Source organism: Petromyzon marinus, chromosome 14 (assembly GCF_048934315.1).
Source record: "Petromyzon marinus isolate PM22_M1 ecotype Great Lakes invasive population chromosome 14, UKy_Petmar_22M1.pri1.0, whole genome shotgun sequence".
NCBI lineage: Eukaryota > Metazoa > Chordata > Hyperoartia > Petromyzontiformes > Petromyzontidae > Petromyzon > Petromyzon marinus.
Window position 1 is genome coordinate 659,841 of NC_133680.1, and position 24,656 is coordinate 684,496.

Consider the following 24,656-nt stretch of genomic DNA (forward strand, 5'->3'; position numbering starts at 1 on the left):
AACATTTCTGCAGCCAGCAGACCACATCCAGCAGAGCTCTCGCTCAGAGCCGAGGCTACGAGTCACGTGCCACATACTGCAGTCGACCCGGAAAAAGTTCGGTGAGGAAGTAAGCCCTGGAATTACACGTGATCCTCGTGGCGGTACTCTGGGGGGGGGTACCAAATAACACAAAATGGCCGAAGCAATTAAATATGTTATTTCTGGGACACTATTTTTTCCAGGTGTGTACTTAACTCCGCGACTGGGGTACCAATCAATCCGAAATTAGTGCCACTCCGCGATGTCGAAACGCAGCGAGGAGGATTGCGCTGAAACCCTGAACGCTCGTACGCACCGTAGCGGTGCATCGTGTACAGCTCGTCGAGATGAGTCGATTGCCGCATCGCCGACCATCAACAGACAAAATTACTGCATCACGGACATTGTGCGAGAGTCGGGGTACTATGGCACCCCGGGGTACCGCCATGAGGTTCATATAGACCCACAGACTCACATAGAGACCCACAAACTCCCACAGATTAATGCGGTTTGCGTGAATTTTTGAGGAATTGCAGAGATCCATAGATTTACACGTGGCTTCATTTCAGCCGGGTCTTGTCGGGTCAGTGACCATATTTACGCACTCGACACACCAGGTCCAGCACACCGATCTCTCTGGCTGTGACTGCTACTGGTCACGTGCGGCAGCGACCCGCAGGGTGCTCGGCAAAGGATGGCGCGGTGTGGGAAGCGTTTTTTAGATGGCCCTGGCTGAAGCGATGGCGGCGGCCCTACCAAACGCAACCGGCACGCCTGCCCCTGCCTTGTGTCACCCAATAATGGCCTCTGTGTAAATACAGCTGCGCCTTATCAGCGAAGCGTTAACCCTGGGGCCTGTGAAGGATGTGCGCCGGTAAATCACACGTTATCCGATTACAGCTCGTTTATATTAGTTTACAGCGACCTTAATAGGATCAGGCCGGCACAGCCACCATCCTTCCCAACCCGGTGGTGCAATCGCCGACCCCCCCCCGCACACACCCCGCCCCGCCCGCGGCCAGCCCCCGACCCCACGCCCGAGAGGACGACCATCGCAGAGATGGAGCGATGAGGTCAACTCGCGTGGCAGGGATGAGATTTACAGTGCTGTTGCGCGGAACCGTGCGGAATTTGCAACAGCATGGGGAGGCCTGAATCCAGCAGTGGAGCGACCATGGCTGTTGCTGCTGCTGACGATGGATGTGACTGGCCGATATAAATCCTGCGGCCGTTATAGATTCAGGGTTAAATTAATCAATCGAATCGTGAATGTAATCCTGAACCCCGCAAACAACGTGGCGATTCATCCAATCAGCGTGGAGCGGATCCCGATTGGATTCTCCCCAGCGCCCACACGAAGCTCATTCCCCCAGCCGGGCAAAACGACGTTAGCGGCTCAAAAAAAATCGATGCGAGCCAAACTTCTCCACCTGTCCACCCAACTTGTGATTAATCTCCGTCAAATTATCACGTTTCCGATTAAGTGGCATTCTCCCGCTCCGCCCGAGCCTTTTAATTCTCCCTTGCATGGCGCCGCCAGCGAGCGCCGGAGTTTAAATGTCCTCGGCGGTCACCCGCCAGCGAGCCGGTGGAGCGCGCGCGGGCGTATGTCACGTAACCAGTTTTGAGGATTGTCGGGGGCGCAGGTCAGTCAGAAGTTATCAATTACTGTCAGCCGTGGCAGGCGGTGATAATATCAAGTGTCACGCGCGCGCAAGCTCCCGCGGGCCAAAGCCGTGGAGAGAGCGACGTCGCGAGCAGCAGGGCGAGCGGACGCACGGACGTACGGACGCACACAGACGCACAGATGCACACAGACGCACAGACGTACGGATGCACACAGACGCACAGACGCACGGGACATACGGACGCACGTGAATGCACAGACGTACGCGTGCACTGGGACCCGGGTGCCTGGTCACACCGGACCGCGCCACTGAGAAAATCCGGGTTGGGGGTGGGAATTGTTGGGAGATACCATTGTGACCCCCCCCCCCAGGCCAGGTAAGACCGGAGCACCTGGAGAACACCCAGCCTGTGCATACGAGGGGATAACGACGCACGTTCAGCGATGATTGCTTCTGGTGGCTGGGCGGGGGAGCGAGCGGCTGCAAGCGGACCGGCAGCGAGTTCGAATCCTGATTGGGAGATGACGACTCAGCCCCATCATCCCTCCCTCCGGGATCAATAAAATAGGAATGTGGAGTTTACACCACTGGCTTAGGGATTCAAACGGGGACTTACGCTCCCCCCTCCCGTGCAGCAGGAGAAACTCGCCCATGAGTCTCCCGTCGTTCCGCGGGTCATTCAACACGATGTCCGACGTTTCGCGCCAGGGACCCTCTTCAGAATATGTGGCGAGACGTCAGGACGTGCCACCGCGTGTCCCTGTCTCCCCGTGTCTCCCCGTGTGTCATCACGTGTCACCACGTGTCCCTGTGTCTCCCCGTGTGTCACCGTGTGTCACCGCGTGTCACCGTGTGTCCCTGTGTCTCCCGTGTTACCGTCGCTCAGCATGCCCGCACAAATCGGATGCAAATGTGCGCGCTCTGCGCCGATGCGCGTGACAGCAACAACGCGCATACATAACACTCGCGCGCGTAGTGTGCTAACCAGCACTCACTCACCCACTCACCGAAAGACAAAGATCCCTCGTATCGCCTTCACAGACTGCACACCACAGGGTGGGTGGCCAGCACCACGCCCGACCGCCTTTGTCTCCCTAGTGGCGATGTTTACATACCACACCAGGTACTCATTTGAGGCTAATTCGACCTAGGGGAGGCCCAGAACCGGATCAAACAATTGTCTCTGGTGTTGGCCGTGAGCGGGAATCGAACTCGGGTCGACGGGTTCGTAGCGCAGCGCGCGAACCACGAGTCCACTACACTACTGCTCCCCACTCACTCACCCACACACTCGCTGACCCACACACTCACCACACCGCACTGTTCCCCTCTCGAATTCCTTCTCCCCATCATCGTCGTTTTTAATCCCACGTGTTTACAATAACCTTGCTCAAATCAAGAAACGCTGCACTCTTATCATTTTTTACAACTTAGATTCGGTGCTGTTTGTTGCCAGCCGCTAGATGCGTTGAGCCTTTGGACCTGTAGTAGGCACAACTGGGTTTAAACAAAAACAAACACACGCGCACAGGTGATGCAGGGGAGATGCGATGATTCGCACCCCCTCCCCCCCCACCTGCCCGCATGTTCGCGCAGCTCGTGACGGGACGGGGAGAGGAGCGGAGGAACCGGCCGCCCGCTCGGCCTAAAAATATCCCCGACGGTGTGCACGCACGGGGGGCCAAGCGCCGTGCGGGCCACGCGTGGCAACCCCGGGGCCGTGCTCTTAGCCGCCGACCGGCTCAGGTTTGGTTGGCTCCGTCGACCTCATCGATGCCGCAGAGACCCAGAGACTCGCACAGAGACCTAGAGACTCCCACAGAAACCCAGAGACTCGCACAGAGACCCAGAGACTCGCATAGAGACCCAGAGACTCGCACAGAGACCCAGGGACTCGCACAGAGACCCAGAGACTCGCACAGAGACCCAGAGACTCGCACAGAGAACCACAGACTGGCACAGACACCCAGAGACTCGCACAGAGACCCACAGACTCGCATAGAGACCCAGAGACTCGCACAGAGACCCAGAGACTCGCACAGAGAACCACAGACTGGCACAGAGACCCACAGACTCGCATAGAGCCGCACACTCGCGTCGAGAGCCATATTCTCAAGTAGAGACCCATAGACTCACGTAGCGCGGAGAGCGTGGTGAGTGTGGTGAGTGGGGTGAGCGTGGTGAGTGTGGTGAGCGTGGCCAACGTGGTGAGCGTGGTGAGTGTGGTGAGCGTGGTGAGTGTGGTGAGCGTGGTGAGCGTGGTGAGTGCGATGAGCGTGGTGAGTGTGGTGAGCGTAGTGAGTGCGGTGAGTGTGGTGAGTGCGGTGAGCGTAGTGAGTGCGGTGAGCGTGGTGAGTGTGGTGAGTGCGGTGAGCGTGGTGAGTGCGGTGAGCGTGGTGAGTGTGGTGAGTGCGGTGAGCGTGGTGAGTGTGGTGAGTGCGGTGAGCGTGGTGAGTGCGGTGAGCGTAGTGAGTGCGGTGAGCGTGGTGAGTGTGGTGAGTGCGGTGAGCGTGGTGAGTGCGGTGAGCGTGGTGAGTGTGGTGAGCGTGGTGAGTGTGGTGAGTGCGGTGAGCGTGGTGAGTGTGGTGAGCGTGGTGAGTAGCCACTCTGATCCCTGCCCTTGCTCGCGGCCGTTCCCATGGCCACTGCCGCTGCCCCCCCCCCCGAAGCGGCCCCTCCTCAATTAAGCGGCGGCTAATAGGGGCGGTGTCACGTGACGCGCGGATATTGCGGCCCCGCTGACGTTGATTTATGCTCCATTAAACCTGTCACTTCGTCGCCCTCTCTTAATTACATTTTTTTCCTATTCAATAACACCGTCTCTTCCTGACAGGTAGCGATAGTAGTATAGTGTAGTGTTGACAAAGGAGGCACAGACGTCTTTGCAGGCAACACTGTTTATTTACTCTAAACTCAGAGAACGTCCCTAACACAGAGAGGTAACGGCCTCTCCCACCCGATAGCCTAGAGGACGATACGTCCTCACACTTAGTGTGCTCTCCTCACACTATACTCTGCTCAACAGGTACCGCCACTGGGCCGTTCGGACCTGGCACTGACAAGGGCCGGAGGTTGGAAGTCCCAGGGCACTATCTCGATGTCTTGAGTCTTGAGGTGAGTGCGGACTGACTCACGCTGGGAGAGCTGCTGCTGCCCTTTAAATCCTTCCTCTCCCAAGCGTCCTGTCTCTCGAGAGAGGGTCTGGGTCCAACCGTGCCCCCCCCCCCAGCCCCCTCCCTCAGTGGGCTCTGGCCCCCTCACCCCTGGTCAACGGTTATTGTAGTCGTGACTCTTACAATACTGCTATGCAGGTAAGTATACATGTTGCGCGTAACAATGCCGCGACATCAGTAATAATAATAAAAGCCCCTCCACTCCGTGGACCGGCTGCAATCTGCCCACCACCGCCGCCGTCGTCACCCCGAGAATTTTAGCGCCAGAGGTTTTTTTTTTGTATTTTGGGCGTCCGTCGGAAAGTCGGAGCCCCCCACGCGAAGGCCGAGAGGGGCTCTGTGCCCCGGCGGGGGCTCCTTCGCAGCGGCGTCCCTCGGCCGCCCTCATTACATTCCCCCGAACCTCATCCATCGCCGTGGCAACCGCGCTCCGTCGTTGGCCGCGACTCCGGATCACCAGCGACGTCCGAAGCCGACGCGAGGCTACTCGCGGCTCCTGGTTGTCCATGGGGGGGGGGGGGCGGTGAGGCCGCGGCCCAGCGGTGTTGGGAGAGGCTCGCGGTTCGGTTCCAGCGGGCCGCCCCGGTTATCACTGCGGTGGTGTGTTGCCCGTAAAAAAGCACGCACCGCCCGCTTCACGCTGGCCGTTAAAGATCCCGCGACGTCGTTCGCTTAAAGAAAGAAAAATTAAAAAAGCTTGGCGACAGTGCCGGCGTCACGGTCCAAATTTGAAACATCACCCAGCCCTGTTGGCATCAAGCACCGCAACGTGGCTGCCGCGTGAGAACCTTCCCTGCGCTCCAGGAGCGGCGCGGATACAAAGTGTACGAAGCTGCTGCTGCTGTTGTTATTATTATTTCTGTGTCTCTGTCCCTTGTTATCTCCCGTCTCCCCCGGAGGTGCCAGCTCCGTCCGCACTGGTCCCAAATGGGTTGTTTGTTTATTGAGAATCTCCACAAGGACGCTGCTGATTGTGCTGTGTTGTGTATCACAGTCTTGCATCCAACTAGCTATACACATCTGACAGCTCACCAGCATCGATGCACGTGAGTCTGGCTCTCCAAACGAGGCAAGGAATTTCGAGACGGGTCCATGTATTTAATTATGTCTGAACCAAATGCTGCTGATACGATACATTCTCAGAAGGTCGTGCGGAGCGTTATTAGCCGCTTGTTTATTTTGTTTCTGAGCAGTCGGTTGGCTCATCATGGTCAGCAGGGGAGGACGTCTTGGGACATCTTCTACTCTGAGACCTCTTGGGAAGAGAGACCTTCCCCACGGGAGGGGTTATCCGGCTCTGACGATGACCCGGAGACACCGGGGCCAAAAGCAGACAAAATGCCATCGTGTAAAACGAGCGGCCGGCTCTGCACGTTGCTAAGCAACGTAACCAGGTGTACGGCTGAGGGTGGTGCGGGCAAGGGAGCGGGCGGGAGGGAGCGTGGCGGAGCAGCGGTAATGACATCACATAAATCATGCAAATGTCTCATTAAAATATCCTGGCGCTGCGCCGTGCCGCGCGCAAATGTGCCCGGGCGTGAGTGACCACGCGCGGTTTCATTCATCGCCGGGGCCACGCGGGCGCCAGCGTCCAATCAGCGCGCTCGCAAATCAACACACCTCGACACGAAGACGGAGATCCCACCACGTGTAGCCTTCACCAGGCTGGTGGGGCAAGTGCCGTTGTGAGCGAATGGCACCTCTGAAGGCGTCGTGTGAGGCCAGCACCACGCTCCCACAATGCCCCTTCAGTCACCCCCAATGCTGCTGATAATTTACCCATTTAAAGCCAAGTCGTCCTAGAGGAGGCCCAAGGCGAGTTAAAATATACGTCACCGAAATTGGCTGTAAGCGAGAATATAATTTGGGCCACTGGGTTCATAGTGCAGCGCACTGACTGCTACACTAGCGAACACACAAAGATCCCCCATTTATCCTTAAACGACTGTGTGGCCAAGTGCTGTTAGCGAGCACCTATAAAGGCCGGCACGGCACACGAGGTGGTGGGTGGCCAACACCACGCCCGGCCGCCTTTGTCTCCCCAGTGACGATGTTGACGCACCGCACTAGATACAAATTTGAGGCTGAGTCGACCTAGGGGAGGCCCAGGATCGGTTCAGATAATCGACACTGATGTTGGCCGTGAGCGGGAATCGAACTCGGGTCGCCGGGCTCGTAGCGCAGCTGCGCCACCTTTATCCACACACACGCGCGCGCACACGCACACACCGCCCGTGGCAGTGGGGAGCGGGGGGCCATTAAATTGACGCATCGCGCGTTGGCAGAAACAGAATTCCCACAGTGGGAACGTGACCCTGCTGACGGCTACGCCCCGGCGGTGGTGACAATCATCTCGCTGAATTGGCGTTTTTTTTAATTGAAATATTTCTTCGGGCTCCGCTCCGCGGCCGGAGGAATTCCTGCAGATGTGAGCACCTCGCAGCGTCGTACGCACACGCGCGCACACACACACACGGGCATAGCATATACAAAGATCCCCCGTGTAGCCTTATTAGACGGTTAGGGCAAGTGCTGTTGGCGAGCACCTACGCAGGCCGGCACGGCACATGTGGGGGTGGGTGGGTCAGCACTACGCCCGACCGCCTTTGTCTCCCCAGTGCTGATAGTTGCACACCGCACCAGGTACTCAGTTGAGTCCAGCTAGGGGAGGCCGCAGATCGCTTAAGATAATCATCACCGGTATTAGCCGTGAGCTAATACCGCACTCGTCGCGCAGAGCGCTAACCGCGACGCTACCGCTCCCCTCTTACGCACTCGCAGAAGGCCGTGCAGCTGATGGGATGTGTAGAGAGAGAACACCGGAGGGGGAGGGGGGTTGTGCCGGTCTCCATGGAAAGCGAAGGATTTGCGCTTTGCGACCCCGTGGCGGATGATGGGCGGCAGTTCGATTGTGGTGGTGGTGGTGGCGGCTGTGGTGGTGGTGGCGGCTGTGGTGGTGGTGGCTTCACGGAGCCGGCGAGGTCTCGAGGAGGCACTGCCGTGACCCGTGTGTCAGCCGTGATTTATGTCCACCCTCCCACGCTCGCTCATACGTCCATCCCCTCCCCCCTTGGCCCCCTCCATGCACCCCTCCTTCCCCCCATCATCATTCCAACGCTCGCTCAACACACAGGGGCGTTTCACAACAACAACATGGTTGACTCTTGTTTTCCACAATTACATAAGAGCTGTGGAATCGACGTAATTTCTGTTTACAACGCCTTAACCATCCACTGCTGGATGAAGCCCTACCCCCCACCCCAGACCAACGCTGCTGTGTCAGCAAAAAGGGCTTGTTTGGCCATACTTCACCACAGCTGGAAAGTGCGAGAGGTGAAGTGGGGTGACCCAGGATCGGGTCACTTCAGAACTGAGATCGCTGGGTTTGTGGCACAGTGGTGACCTTTGTGCACTAATCACTGCGCCACCAGTGCTCCCACTCTGATCGGTCTGCAGCTGGCAGTGCACCACGCTGTGCCAGAGACCAGCCCTGGAAGATAATATCAAGTAACTACTTCTTATCTCACCTGAGCGGGTCTCATGACACACACCAGGTACGCTCACGTGCCCTACAAGGAGCATATATCTGATTGTCAATCAAACCGAAATATTTAGGTCTCAGAGCTGGACATTTGCCAAATGAAGTTTAAAATTCAACTTGGTTTTCTTTAGCAGTTATTGATGACCGGCGCTGACATCACCAACACCTTACGTTTGAGAACCAAGTTGAATCGCAACTCAGTCTATGAAAGTCTATGGGTCTCTCTGTGAGTCTATCTATGGGTGTCTATGTAAGTCTATGAGTTTATCTATGGGTGTCTATGTAAGTCTATGGGTCTCTCTGAGTCTATGGGTCTCTCTGTGAGTCTATCTATGCGCGTCCCAGTAAGTCTATAGGTCACTCTTGCCAAAAGAGATGCCTCGATTCTCTTGAGTTCTCACCTAGCGACACAAACAAACTCGACTCGGGTCTACACAAGTCTACGGATGTCTACGTGAGTCCGAGTCTCTGTCGAAGTCTATGGGTCTCTACACAAGTCTGGCGCCACAGAGCCCCGGTATCATCACTGTGGTTGGGAGGCCAAAACACGGATTGGAGTCCAGGTTTCCCAGCGGAGCCGGCTCAGTGTCTCTGACCTCTGACCTCACCCGGCCACCCCTGAACACGAGCCTTTCAAACTTCACCACGACCCCTGACCACCCCGTCCCTTCAGAGGCCGGTGAGCGAGCGAGGAAACGAGAGAGCGAGAGCGAGCAGGAGAGCGTGGAATCCCGCGCTGGCGCTCCTTTGTGCCACCGGACGCGGCGGCACGCTCGAGTGTGCAGCGTGAATACGGTTCGTCGTCTAACACAGGGTCACGTGCCCAAGGGCGGCCCCTGGGGAGCTGGCTCGGTGGTGGTTGTTGTTGTGGTGGTGGTGGTGGCGGTGGTGGCTGCTGCGCAGAGGTTTGAGTCACAGCAGACATAAGGAGGTTGGGGGGGCGTGTTAGACAAATGTTAAACGGCTAAATAGAATGAATAATGACACGATCTGCTTGTGTCTGACGTGCACCCGTGACGGACAAAGACCGGGAAACAGTGTGATTAGTATTCTTGGTTCGTTCAGTAAAGTCACGTAGAAGGGAAACAATAAAATAATAAAAATATATTTTTACATTTTATATTTTTATTATTTTATTGTTTCCCTTCTACGTGACTTTACCGAACGAACCAAGAATATGAATCCCTGCAGTCACGAAAGCTTTAAATCAAAATGTGATTAGTTTCGTTGTCTTTCGCCCCAGCTTTTGTGTCGCGCGATGGGATGGAACGTCCACGCAGACCGCTCGCAGCTAGCGGCGCACCACCCTGAGCGGCGAGCCACAGACCGTCCCGCCCGACCGCGACGTTGCAGAGGCTACCCCCGAGACCCCGTCCAAGCGAGCGCTCGGCACAGCGCCGCTTCGCGCAAGCGGCGAAAGGAATTTCGCCAAATCGAGCGACGCCGGTGGATCGCGCGCCATCGCTGACGCCGCGCCGCCGGGCGCACCGGCTCCCGGCGACGGCAGCCGGCAGGCGTGGCGGAGGACCGATGTCCCTGCCGGCGGGTGGCTTTGTGAGACTTGGGCCGGGAGGGTTCACGGCACCGTTCCGAGTGGTGGTGGCGGTCAGGCCGCTCATCTAGCCTAGGCTCGGGAGGCTCATGAAGAAGGACCATTGCCAGAAACTTCACCTGTTATATTAATGTCCTTTAATGGCCACACACACGGTGGTGTTATTGATGAACATGTCGAGTATTTTAATTATGTTTATTATTCTACCGGTAATGATGATGACTCACATCCACGATGGGGACGATGAGCTGAATGGACCTGACCTGGAGTTGAACTCTCAGCCTCCGGGATCAGGAGTTCACACCTCAGACCGCGAGCCACCGTGCTGCTTGTGCCAACTCGAGTTGAGTCTAAATCAACAAAGTTGTGGACGCAACCAGACTCCGAGTGACCCTCCACAGAACGGTTTCCTCCGACAGCCCAAGTTGTGTGTGCGTGGCAGAGGGGTGGCGCAGCGGTTAGCGTGCCGAGGCACGAACCGGGCCATGCCCGAGTTCTATCAGAGCCCACGGCCAACATCAGTGGCGAGTCATTTCTGGACTCATCGTGGGCTCACGCATCTTCTAAACCCACGCCGGTCAGAATGGAGAAGTACAGTTTGGTCAAACAAACAATACCCAGACTAACAAGGTTTGGGGAGACTTCGTCTGGCAGTGGATAGAGCAAGGCTGAGAATAATAATTATATCATTATTATTCCTGAGTTGAGTGACTTTAGAAGAAGAATCTAAGTAGACGCCTATGAACTCTGAACGCACGGCCACATAAACCCTTTGGTAACCGCACGAACAGAGATGCGTTCCCTGCCCCCAACACAGCACCGGGATCTCACACACGATCAGGAGACGTACTCCGACCCCGCACGCCAAGGGAGAAATATTTAAAATATTGCGTCTTGCGACCGCAAACACAAAAGCAACTTCGTCACCACTGCCGCCGCCACCTCCAGAGCCACCGCCAGAGCCGCCGCCAGAGCCGCCGCCCACCGTCTCAGCTTCCACTCGCTCGCCTGCTCAAGCCGCCCTCGTTTACAATATTTGCGTGAAGCGTGAAGGAATTGCAACAATCCGAGCGAGACCGTGACTCACACCGTGAGCCCACAGATCCATCATTTGGGTAACAATTCCATCACCATCGCCGTCATCGTCTTCAACGACCTCTCTGTTTCCTGGTCGTACCCGTCGCCGCTCGGTACAGTGTCCGATGTTTTGCTACACACGCTTCTTCAGATAATCGAATGGAGCTTTTTTCAGCTCCTGAAGAAGCGTCCATCGGGTGCAGCGAAGCGTCGGACCTCACACCGTGAAACCCAGACACACATCGGACAGCGATGCACGCGAGGGTATCATCAATCGTCATCACCGCCATCGCGCGTGACGGCCTATCCACTGCTCGATTTAAGTCCCCTCAGCGACATCATCCCTCGGCCTCGCGGCGCCACGATGCATCTCGTTGCCGCATGTCAGCTGATCTCATCGCTCCATCCCCACGGAGCTCAAACTCTCGGGAGCTTTTCCTCCTTTGGCTGCCATTCCACATTCCATGACGAGTCTCGTCCACCGGTCATCGCCCCTTCCAGCCGCGACGTGTCCCGCACGAGCCGTGCTCACTTCGCTCCACACTCACGACAACAGCTCTTCTTTGGTTCTTTCGGTAAAGTCACGTAGAATGAGAAAATAATAAATTGATAAAATAAAATAACACAATAAAATTCTCACGACGTTTCGGCCACAACACAAGCGGCCTTCATCAGGTGAAGGGACGAGACTGTGTGGAGGACAGCGCTGGAGCAAACAGCTCTGCCGCGGTGTTTTTGTGCCCCGATCCGTGCGTTCCTCTCTGTCTCTCAGTGAATTCCAAGCCGCTCTGTGTACATCCGATCTGTTCCAATCTGCATACATCCTAGGCGGTGTAGGGGTCGGTATCATCTCGCCAAAGCTGCACTCGTGATACTGCGGTGGTGTCTACAAGGTACACCAACGATAATATACAAAAAACTCGGATAGGCGTAGTTTGTACTCTAGTTATAGTGCCTTATGCTAATGGTCTGAATGCTATGTTAGTCTATGGATCTTTTTCTAAGTCTGTGGGTCTCTCTGTGATTCTGTCGCTCTCTATGCGAGTCTGCGGATCTCTGTGTGGGTCCACGTATCTCTGTATAAGCCTGTGGGTCTCTACGTGAGTCTGTGTCTGTTATGCCAGTGTAGCGGCGAGTTATAATTAATCCCTGGATGTACCACGACCACCACCACCTCGCTCAGTCGCAAAGAGCACCGTCGTCATGCTCGGTCATTCACCGCATCACAAGATCACCCACTCACCCACCCGCTCACCCGCTCACTGACCCACTCACCCACTCACCCACCCGCTCACCCGCTCACTGACCCACTCACCCACTCACCTACTCGCCCACCCGCCCGCCCGCCCACTCTCCAGTGCTTCTCTCCGTAGTGAGAGTGCCCAGGGCCCTGTCACAAGGAATGGAATGGGGCCCTCCCCTATCAGATCTTCGCCCCTCTTGGTAACTGGGTTCCTCCTGCCCGTGAGTTCTGGTGCAGTTACACCGCCTGTACACTCCATAGCTACGCCATTTTATTGACCCACAAACTCAAAGATACCTCTGGCCATGCACACGTAGAGGCATGTAGACTCACGTGAAGGTCTAGACTCACATAGAGACCCAAGGACTTACATAGTGATCCACAGACTCATATAGAGACCCATAGACCTATGTACTCACTGTGACTCGTATGGAGACCCTCCGACTCACATAGAGACCCAGTGGCCTGGCGTGGTTGGCATGGTTACTGGTACGAGGAATTAAATTGGGGGATGCCCCCGACGCCCCCCCCACCCCCCATCCAAATGTGGCCCCTCTCTTCATAGGCCCCGGTGCAGTTGCAGCACCAGCAGACTCGCTCGCTCGCTACTCCACAGGACGACGCGGGGGACTGGGGACACGGAACTAAATTTTTTTAGCGATGCTCATTAAGGGCGAGGAGTGTGGGGAGCGCGTGGGAGGTGCAGGGGGCGAGGGGGGGGCGAGGGGGGGGGGCGGGGGGGCTGATTGAGACTCGGAGTCTCCCCGGATCCCCACCCTGTGGAGCAGATTTCCATGGTGCAGACGGACGATCTTGCATGCATCTCTTTTGCAGAAGAACCCCCCGAGCCTCAGCCCGTAGACACGCGTTGTGTGCGAGTGTTTTCTCTCCAATTTGCCCGTAAACTTGAGAAATAAACTAAGTTAAAATAATAAATAGGCAGATGTCGATAAGCAAACAAAGCCTGCAGGTTTTGCTTTGGTATTCATGATTTTTAAAAATACCCTCGTTCTTTATTTGTTTTTATCATTACCAATTTATTTATTTGTTTCTGCCGCTGCCACCGCTGCTGCTGTTGTTGTTGTGATAACGGAACGGAGAGCGACAGGCGTGGTCCCACCGAGCAAACCGCGAGCCTCCCGGGTGCGCTTTGAAGATGCGGCCAAAGATGAGCGGAGGAGATTAGACCGACTCCTTCGTCATCATCGGCGGTGGCATCAGCCACGCTCGACCTGCTGCTGGATGAAAGCCGGAATTCACCATTACCACACTCTAGAGTCCTGCGGTGGATTTAATTGCCGCGCTTCTCGTGACCATTTGATCGGTTGAACCGCTTTTCCCCGAGGGCTGGGTTCCGAACAGCAACGCATCGTTCTGCGGCAACCCAATGGAGCCATCTTCACGCGAGCCACGAACGCTCCCGACCGTGGTCAGAAAGCGTGACAGAAGTAAAGCACTCGTACCATCATCACTCCCTCCGGGGTACCTTGTGGGAAATAGAACAGTGGTTGTCCTTGTGAATGTAGAATGTTCACCACTGGCTCAGGCCTGTAAAGATGAGATGAGCTACGATGCCTCAATGAAGCTTTGAGCAGCAGGAGGCCGCTCGGTGGGCAGAATGGCGCCCCCAGCGACACTCGCGCCTCTCAGCAGAAAGTGTCCGGGTTCGATTCCTGACTCGAAGGGCGCCTCTCTGCGTGGAGTCCGTATTCTCTGTCCCCGTTCTGCGTGGGTTTCGTCCGCATTCTCCGATTAGCACATAATGTAACCACTGTTGCATTGGCCAAAAACATCCCAGTGCTTAAGACTTCAAAATGCGATCGCACACAAAGCAGCAATCTTCCGTCCCCCTCCCCACTGTGAAAACTGGCCAAGACCCTCCTGAAAAGGAGTCTTGAGACTGGGTGTGGCTTCGCTGGGTAAACGAGCTTCATGATGACGATGATGATAATTAGCCGGGCTCGAGGTGGCACGGCTCGTTCGGGGCGACTGGAGGGGGCAGCTCGTCGGCCGTGACCTTGGCGGTGGGCCGCGTGGTGCAGGTGCACCCCACACACCTCCTCCCCCACACCCCCCACCCAGGGAGCCCCCGAGAGAGCGACATGCAAATCACGAGCGCCGTGAAGGAGACGGCGGCCGTGACGATCGGCATAAGCGGTTTTTTTTTCGGTGGTGGCGGTGAGAGTAGGGGGGGGTGGAAGAGGGGCTGCGCTGATGGTGGAGCCGTGGGGAGTGGGGGTGGGGCAGGCCGTGAAGAAGTGCCACAGGGAATGACATGGTGGCAGTACAGCATGTAGGTTGCTGAGCTATCGTGCCTGGGTGGACGCTTGAGTGTTACCATCTCGTGTACCCAGTTATGTTGAGGGGGGGGGGGTCAGGGCCAGGTCGGACACTGCTCGCTGCTGACATTCACTGTGGCCAGGAATTTATATCGGTGCTCTCAGCAGTGTGCCACCGCTCAACCCGAAATCAAAGGCGTGATCATTGTAACAATCAGTCTGCAGAAATCCCGGCAGCCCTCCGCTAGGCCTCGGTGAGGCCCCGTAAAACTTTCCAGTTGACCGCAGCGCCAGAAGCTAACAAGGCTTCCCCACACCGATGTGAATGAACGGCGGCAGAAATGAAAAGCCGATTGTTTTATAATCCGGTGATGCCACGCCGAGGAAGAGAGTGCGGGGCACATGAGGCCGAAGGGAGATAAGGAGCAAAATTATTTTTTTCCGCAGCACGGAATTTCGTTGTTCAAAATGATGAGCCCAGCGCGAATAAATAAAAACAACGACAATTATGAAAACATAATCAGGAAGATAAGAGCAGCCGCAGTGAGAATAGAGCCATCTCTCTCGGGACGTGTAAACCCAAATGCTGTGGGAAGACTATAAATTAATAATCTACAAGCGCCGAGACGTGCACACACGCAAATTCTCCCAAATTCACCTCCAGAGACGAATATAATGGCACACAAACGCACACATATTTATTTACGCACGTACACGCACACACATACGTGTGCATACCACCACGGGCATCCCTTCCACTTCTACAGACACGCGCACACACAAAACTAAACGCACACACACATACAAACCCCTCTACAGACGAGACAAAGATCCCCGTTTAGCCTTAACAGACACACGAGGAGGGTGCTATGGTCAGGATCATGCCCGGCCACCTTTTTCTCAACAAGTGCTCATGTTTACAAGTACTCATTTAAGTCTAGACTCTTACAGCTTTCGTGACTGCAGGAATTCATATTCTTTGGGTCTTTCGGTAAAGCCACGTAGATAGAAAAAATAATAAAAAATATCACGTTTCGATCGCAACGCAAGCAATCGTCGTCATTTGAAAAAATAGCAGCAATCGTCATGAAGTGAAACAATTGCAATTCACTTAAGGCCGAGTTGAAGTTGGGAACTCCAGGACCAATTCGGATATTCGTCACCGATGTTGGGCCATGAGCGGCAATCGAACTCGGGTCGCTGGGTTCGTGGCAGAGCGCGCTAACCGCGCCGCCGCCGCCGCCGCATATTTACCTACGCCACCGCCTGCACGTTACACGCTGCGCCTAAAACCTCCACACCCGCGGAACGGGCGAGCCAATTATTCCGTGAACAGCCACGGCAGCACGACGGGTCGCGGGGGTGGGGGGTGACGGTAGGGGCCTGGGCCTGGGCGTGGGTGTCGCCGCCTCCTCGCCCTCCACCCCGGCGCCGCGTCTGCCGCGGTGGAGCGCTCGCCGAAGGTCGCTAATGATCGCGCGCCACGACGGCACGAGACAAGGGAGACAAAACGAGAAGCGATGCGGGGGGGGGGGGGCTTGCGATGACGGAGCGGGGGGGGAGTGGGGTTTGGGGGGCGGGGAGTGGCGTGGGGTGCGCGGTGACGAATCAGATGCAATCTGGCAGTTGAAAGGGAATTGGTGAAGGAGCCCAGAGGAAGAACCCTCTTGAAAACGAGTCAAGAGAATCAGAGCGGCTGGATACGTGAAGTATGGTGGCGTTCCTCTTACTGGGGGGCAGCGACGGAGCGGTGGTTTCATGAATAAAAAATAAAATTATAAATGTCTCGTAACAATACAGTGCAAGTATGGCACTAACAGCGCCGGTGGTGGTGGTGGTGGCAGACCCTTTGTTCGTCTCTCCCACTCACAGAGATCGCCGCAGCAAGGACAAGCAGACGGGCCAATCCACAAAGACGACAAACAATAGCCACGTGACGAGCGATGGGGAGACGGCCTACGCACATGAGCGTGCCTCGGGCCGAGTGATTACAATGACCGAATGTTACACACACCGCTTGACCCCTTCTCACGAGTCACCATTTCGTGAGATGGCAGCGTGCGGTTGCAAGGCGGAATGCACGACCTGTGGGCACAACAGGGGGTTGGGGGGTCTCGCGAGGAGCCCGGACCGGACATCTCGCTCGTCGGTGCCACCACCCGAGGAGGTGGCGTCGCTTTGGCGGTTGGGGGTTCAATGTCCCTGCGTGGCCAATACATTCAACTCAGAGGCCGTGTCGTGCCCCCCCCCCCCCCGCCCATGAAACACGGGCACCGCACGGGGATGGCGAGCGTGGGGACGAAAGGGGCGGCGCTGTCCGGTTGACGTTGTTGATGTTGTGGGGATCGAGGGGATGACAAGGGGAAGAGGTGGCGACCGTGTGGATCGCAGCGAGGGGAGGACCGGAGAAAGAGGAAGGGAGAGGAAAGGCCGGGGAGCTCTCACCTGGCCCTCGGAGAGCACGTAGATGAAGCGCTCGTCCACAGTGAAGGCCATGTCCCGCAGCACCAGGCTGCCCGGCACCACGGGCACCACCTCGTACTGGCGTGCGCCCTCGGGCCGCCCATCCACGCGCAGCTGCGCACACAGCACAAACAGATTGCAGCGTCAGCCTCATCCCACTGGACAGTGGGTGCCACAGCGGGTGGCACAGCGGGTGGCACAGCGGGTGGCACAGTGGGTGGCACAGTGAGTGGCACAGCGGGTGGCACAGTTGGTGGCACAGTGGGTGGCACAGTGGGTGGCACAGCGGGTGGCACAGCGAGATGGCACAGTGGGTGGCACAGTGGGTGGCACAGTGGGTGCCACAGCGGGTGGCACAGCGGGTGGCACAGTTGGTGGCACAGTGGGTGGCACAGTGGGTGCCACAGCGGGTGGCACAGCGGGTGGCACAGCGGGTGGCACAGTGGGTGGCACAGTGAGTGGCACAGCGGGTGGCACAGTTGGTGGCAGAGTGGGTGGCACAGTGGGTGGCACAGCGGGTGGCACAGCGAGATGGCACAGTGGGTGGCACAGTGGGTGGCACAGTGGGTGGCACAGTGGGTAGCACAGTGGGTGGCACAGTGAGTGGCACAGCGGGTGGCACAGTTGGTGGCTCAGTGGGTGGCACAGTGGGTGGCACAGTGGGTGGCACAGCGGGTGGCACAGCGAGATGGCACAGTGGGTGGCACAGTGGGTGGCACAGTGGGTGGCACAATGGGTAGCACAGTGGGTGGCACAGCGGGTGGCACAGCGGGTGGCACAGTTGGTGGCACAGTGGGTGGCACAGTGGGTGGCACAGTGGGTGGCACAGTGGGTGACACAGCGACATGGCACGCACACCCCACGCTCTCGGGTGCCGTGATGCGTGTAAGATTTTTTAAACCCAGTTTTGGAGCACGGGAACTAAGGCCCACAAAGTCAAGTGGTCACAAACGGCACGATCGACGTTGTAATGGACGAGTGGTGCAACACGTTTCGTGAGTTGAGCCAGGTTATTGTTGTTGTTATTGTTGTTGTAAGAGATTTGGGAAAGAGATGACGATGGGAGGAGGTACTTCCACGGTGGAGCAGTGCAAGGGAAGAAGCAGAAAGAGGGGCAGTGTGGCCTGCAGTGTGGCGAGTGAGTGGGTGAGTGAGTGGGTGAGTGAGTGGGTGAGTGGGTGAGTGGGTGAGTGGGTGAGTGAGTGGGTGAGTGAGTGGGTGAGTGAGTGAGTGAGTGCGTGAGTGAGTGGGTGAGTGGGTGAGTGGGTGAGTGAGTTGTGTGACCTGCAGTGTGGTGGTGTGTGAACACAGTGTGAGGGATGAGACGAAACAGTCAGTGTCTGGTCAACCAAGTCCTCAACACGGGTGAATGAATCAATGAGTCAAGTTTGTGAGAACAGTAACCATGGTAGTAGTAGCAGGAGCTATAGAAGAGTGATAGAGAGGCGACTGGCTACTGGTGTATGGGGTAACTGGGGTGAATCGGTGAGTGCTGGACCATTAATCATCCCGACTGATTCACTCTGAATTCTATCCGGTGCAGTGAAGTCGGCCCGGGGTGTTCCAGCCCAGATACAGTAGCAGCACCACTGGCGTCGATGAGGTCGCCTATAGGAATCTCACAAGCAGTTCTGTGATGTCTGCTTCCACGTGCCATTCTCAAACACTGTGCTATGCACGGCCAACATCGGTGGTGAGGCGCTATCGGAACCGGTGCTGACCTCCGCCAACCATCCTTGCCTCCAGCAACCCGCACACGCTGACCAGCGTGGTGAAGTATGGCTCAACAACCCTCACGACCGACACAGCACGAGGAGGCCTTCATCCAGCGGCGAGCGGACTGACAAGAAACCGCAAGGGGTGTACACCATTATTTAATTATTAATACGTTGCGCCACCTGTGAATCTGCGCAAAAAAAGCGAAGTGAGCAATCCGGTTCAGAGTTTGTTGACATAACTGCCGCCGGTTTGCGCGCGTCTGGAAGGGGCCGCGTCGCGCGTGCCGACGAGAAAAAGGAGAAGTTCGAGGGAGCTCGCGGCGAGCTGGTGAGGCGTGCATCGCCGAAGCGACGTCACAAAGGCAGGTGGCAAACATCGCAGCTCAGCTGCTGCCTCCATCCCAGAGCAACGCGCGCGCGCTTCCCTTTACACAATTTCGCTTTTGTTCACGGCGTCCAACGCGCGCGCGCGTTTACACATATGTAAAATTCGTTAATTACTAGAATGCCAGTTCAGTAGCAAAATAAAAAAAACCCAAATGGATTGTGATGACTCTGACGGTCGCACCCTCCCCCGGCACGATAATTGAGCCGGGGCGGGAACGGCGTTCATCCCCCAACGTGAGTCGTGCCACCCAAGCCCCCCCCCCACCCCGCACCCCCATAGCCCCCCTCTAGCCCGCCACCCCGCACCCCATAGCCCCCCACGCACGCCGGAATAACCACGGGCACGTCGCTTCACGTCGCTCCCCCGCGGCTGATGCGGGCGGGTCGCGTGTTTGGCGTCAAGTTGTTCTCGGAAATGTTTTTCCCGATTTTATTCCAGTCACGGGGGATGGAGAATTGTCCAATCGGGGCACTCGGAGTAAGCAGCACGGTGCCCCCGTGCTAGACAAGGGCCCGTGGAAGCAGATATCGCAGAACTGCTTCCGAGATCCACAACTATGCTCGCTGCAGTCTCCTCTTAACGCAGCGCAATAGAGACGGCCGTCGCATGACGGTCAAACTGGTGTTGAATTCTCCGTGCTGGAATTTATCCACATTTAGTGCAGAACCAAATTAAATTTCACGGGTTTGTTGTTGTATTATATGCACGCATTGGTAACTGAACTGAGACCATGAACTCGCAATACATTTAATACTGTACCCGCTGTGTGGTTGGGTGGATGAAACCCGGACACGAACCCAGGTCGCCCATGGGTGCCAGCTCAGCGTCTTTGACCTCCGAGCCACCCGGCCTCCCCCGACTCAAGTCTTCTCTCGTGAGAGCTTCCCCGGGCGCTGACAGCCGACCTTTTTATGTGAGGCTTAATAAACTAATTTGTCGGAACAAATCTCAGCCCGGGGACACTGAACGCGCTGGCTCGCCATTTGACTCGGTGGCAATTGACGCAGTCATCCGAGCTCTCACAGAACCAAGGGCGAAATTAAAGATTTATCTAACAATAACAAAAGCCGCTTTCAAAAATGAAACCGCTATCGTAATTGCGATCTATTTATCTCTATAAAATTCAAAACGATGAACGCGCGATTATAATTTCTGTGAACTCGGGTCGCCACCTCCGTTGCGACACGGGAGGAGGAAGAGGAGGAGGGGGTCCCACAGAACGGGACGAGGGCCGTGACGGCGGCGGCGGTGGCAGTGGAGGCGGTGGCGGTGGTGGTGGCAGTGTAGATTGCATCGTGTTGAGCGGTGCCCTTTATCGCCATCACCATCACTGCTACATCACTACTTCACAACCTGCAAAGCGCGCGACCTTTAATGCCGGCCGGGTCAACTGCCCCTCCCCACGACTGTCGGCACAGGTGGAGGTGGGCACCGCGGGTTGTGCGAGTACATCCATACATACATACATCCATTCATTGCGTGCGTGACCCGCGACGCCCATGACGCCCACGCCCCGCGTGGCCCCACAGGCCAGCCTGCGTCACCCCGCTTCAGAACCTCCGCGGCAGGGGAACCGTCCTACTATTTGCGTCGCAATTAGGGCGATTATTGTTGTTGTTGTTATTGCTGCTGCTGCTGCTGTTGTTTGGTGACGGAGGGTTTCCTGCCCAGAGCGGTGAGCGCACGGTCGATATTTATAGCGCATCGACAAACACGACGCTCCCAGGATGCACTGCGCCGGGGATGGAATTAAACGGAGAGGTGTCCCCTCGTGGGGCGCTGCCCATTTACAGCGTGGCCGGTGGTCATAGCCCCCCGAGCCGGTGGTGGAAATTCCACATTCCCGTGGTGAGTGCCAGTCATTCCGGAGAATTACCCAATTGCTGTCTTCTCGCAAAGTGCTGCTTATTTTAGATAGTACGCAAAAGATGATGTTGGATCGGTAACCCACTACCGGTAATTTAATTGGCAAGATTTTAATTGCGAGTCAAGCGCTGTGATCACAGCAAGAGCAACCAAGAGCTTACACCGGAGCAATGCTAGGCACGATGATGGAGACGATGATGAAGACGATGATGATGGATTGACATGGTCGACGAGGTGGGTGGCAGTCTATATGGGCACTGCACAACAATGACGCGACAAGGCCAATGGTGACACTTGTGCGAAATCCACATCTACACACACACACGTGCACCTTTCATACACACACGCAAGCGCGCCCGCGACCCCACAACTGGTCCGCATTAGACCGCCACCGCCCCCCCCACCAAACCGATCCCTCTGGGAAGGAGGTCGCTTTCGTTCCCCCTTCTCCGCCGACAGCTCCTCCCCGGGGGCCCGGTGTCGCGCGCGCGCCTCGTTTCCCGTGGCACGGCTCGACGCGCCGTCCATCACGGTGGAACCACCGCGGCGATCCCTGCGGTGGCACCGGGAGGGGAGCGCCGCTCCAACACCCGGGCGCCGTCATCGTCATCGTCGTCACCGCGCCGAGCTCGGCAAAGCGAGGGAAGAAGGGGAGAGAGCGCCCGGCCTCGCCGGCTCGCGATGGCCGGCACCGCGACACCGCCGGGAGGGATTTCACTTCGGTGTCACCGGAGGGTGCGGCACGTGGCTCGTAGCCGCAGGCAACAATTTTACTGGACGGAGTGTGCCGGGTGCACACACGCGGGGCTGTGTGGGTACGTTAGGCTCCGTTATGTGGGAACGTTAGGCTCCGTGTTCACACTCCGATGACTCCATTCACGTGATCCACGTCCTGTCACGGACATCCAGGACACTCGTCATATTTATTAATTTAACTATTAGATTAATACCCACACGCACGCACTCAATATACACTAGCACCACAAAGACAAAGATCCCCCATAGAGCCTTAACATACTGTTGGGGCAAATGCAGCTAGCGAGCACCAATGAAGGCCGGCACAGGATACGAGGCGGTCGATGGCCAACACCACGTCGGGCCGCCTTTGTCTCCCTAGTGGCGATGCTTACACACTGCACCAGGCACTCAATTAGGCTGAGTCGACCTAGGGGAGGCCCAGAACCGGTTCAGATAATCGTCACTGGTGTTGGCCGTCAGCGGGAATCGAACTCGGGTGGCCGGGTTCGTAGCGCAGCGCACTACGAACACTTCTACCACAAACACACACGCATACCCACACACACACAGTAACACCACACACTCAATACACACTGGTACCACAAACACACACGCATACCCACACACACACAGTAACACCACACACTCAATACACACTTGTACCACAAACACACACGCATACCCACGCACACACAGTAACACCACACACTCAATACACACTGGTACCACAAACACACACGCATACCCACACACACACAGTAACACCACACACTCAATACACACTGGCACCACAAACACACACGCATACCCACGCACACACAGTAACACCACACACTCAATACACACTGGTACCACAAACACACACGCATACCCACACACACACAGTAACACCACACACTCAATACACACTTGTACCACAAACACACACGCATACCCACGCACACACAGTAACACCACACACTCAATACACACTGGTACCACAAACACACACGCATACCCGCACACACACAGTAACACCACACACTCAATACACACTGGCACCCCAAACACACACGCATACCCACACACACACAGTAACACCACACACTCAATACACTGGCACCACAAACACACACGCATACCCACACACACACAGTAACAGCACACACTCAATACACACTGGTACCACAAACACACACGCATAGCCACACACACACAGTAACGACACAAAGGAACATAAACACACAGATAAATGCACTCACGCATACAAATGACAAAGATTCCCCAATATTGCCTTGAACAGAGTGTTGGGGCAAGTGCTTTTCTAGGCCGGCAAGGCACACGAATGCCTGGGTGGCCAACACAACGCCCAGCCTCCTTTGTTTCCTCATTGCTGATGTTCACACGCCATGACACACGCGCGCACACAATCCCAAAGGGGGTCTTCTGCTAATTCGGTAAAACAATCAAATTTGTTTTGCGTGCAAGATAATTGACGTGACAACGTTACCTTGCAGACGCAGCCTGTCTCGATATTTGCTCGCCCGCTCGTTACCGGTAATAGCATTAACGCCATCATCATCATCGCATTTACATGCGCGGGACAGATGCCATCGCCGCTCCATGTCCCTGCTCGCGGCCGCGCCTCCCCGTGCAGCTCTCGTCTCATCAGCGGGCCCCGTCCGACCGCCGCGCAAGAACACCACGACGACGGCGATGGTGATGAGATGATTTGGCAGTGGCGGCGGCTCGAGTGAGTGATCGAATTAATTAATGAACGCGGCAAAACAAACAGACGGAACGACGCGACGGGGCACAAGCGGCTCTATTAGGGGCGCCCTGCAGGACGCCACGTGGGGAGGAGGGATGGGGGGAGACTGCTCCGATCATCTGCTCGACAATTATCGAGGATGAGCGAGGAGCGGCGCGCTTTCAGAATAACGCGAGCGGACTGGCGGGCGAGGCGAGGCTGGCACTGTATTCGCCCTGAGAATAGATCACCGCAGTTGGTAATCATCAGCAGCAGCAACAGCAGCAGCAACATATTTCTATCCACTGTTGAAAAGTCTCCACCCCCCCCGCCAAGCTATTTCTAGCGAGCCTACGATGTAACGATCCATCCAGTCTAGGGCCTCAGATTCGCCGATTTCACTGCTCCGTCTCCCGGGTGCGTGGATCCGACTCGGTGATGAATCTCAGCCCCCGGCCATCGCCCCCCGACCCTCGACCCCGGCTCAGCTCCCGAGACCCCACGACGTGGGCCACACTCCAGGTGACCCAGGGTCACGGCTCGGCCACTTGCTACGTGGAGACGTCGTGGATTCAATGTTCATCTCCGGACAAGAGCCTCTTGAGACAAAGAAAACAACAACAACCACCCAGTCTATTTCGCAAGAGAGACGCGAGTTGAATTTCCACCTCTGCAGCTTGCGGCGACGCAACGGTGGAGGGGAAGGAGGCGAGGAGGGGACCAGGCGAGAGGGGACCAGGCGAGAGGGGACCAGGCGAGAGGTGACCAGGCGAGAGGGGACCAGGCGAGAGGGGACCAGGCGAGAGGAGACCAGGCGAGGAGGGGACCAGGCGAGAGGAGACCAGGCGAGAGGGGACCAGGCGAGAGGGGACCAGGCGAGAGGGGACTAGGCGAGGAGGGGACCAGGCGAGAGGGGACCAGGCGAGAGGGGACCAGGCGAGGAGGGGACCAGGCGAGAGGGGACCAGGCGAGAGGGGACCAGGCGAGAGGGGACCAGGCGAGGAGGGGACCAGGCGAGAGGGGACCAGGCGAGAGGGGACCAGGTGAGAGGGGACCAGGCGAGGAGGTGGCAGCACCTCGAGGAGGGGGGGGGAGCCCCGAAGCCTCGGCCACCTTTAACTCTCGCCCGAATCTCCCGGCACAGCGAGTCCTTGGCAAACGCGACGCAAACTTTAAACACTTCCTTGGTTGTCGTTTCTCTCTCTCACTATCTTTGTGCTCCCCCCCCCTATATCTTTCT

General features: G+C 56.7%; 1 protein-coding gene across 1 annotated transcript in view; it reads right to left on the bottom strand.

Annotated features, from left to right (window-relative positions):
- Positions 1 to 24,656, bottom strand: part of LOC116942492 (plexin-A1) — a 161,752-nt gene that overhangs the window by 84,539 nt on the left and 52,557 nt on the right. Inside the window, exon 4 of the mRNA XM_032954492.2 lies at positions 16,960 to 17,091. Coding sequence (XP_032810383.2) covers positions 16,960 to 17,091 — 132 coding nt within the window. The remainder of the gene's footprint in view (positions 1 to 16,959; positions 17,092 to 24,656) is intronic.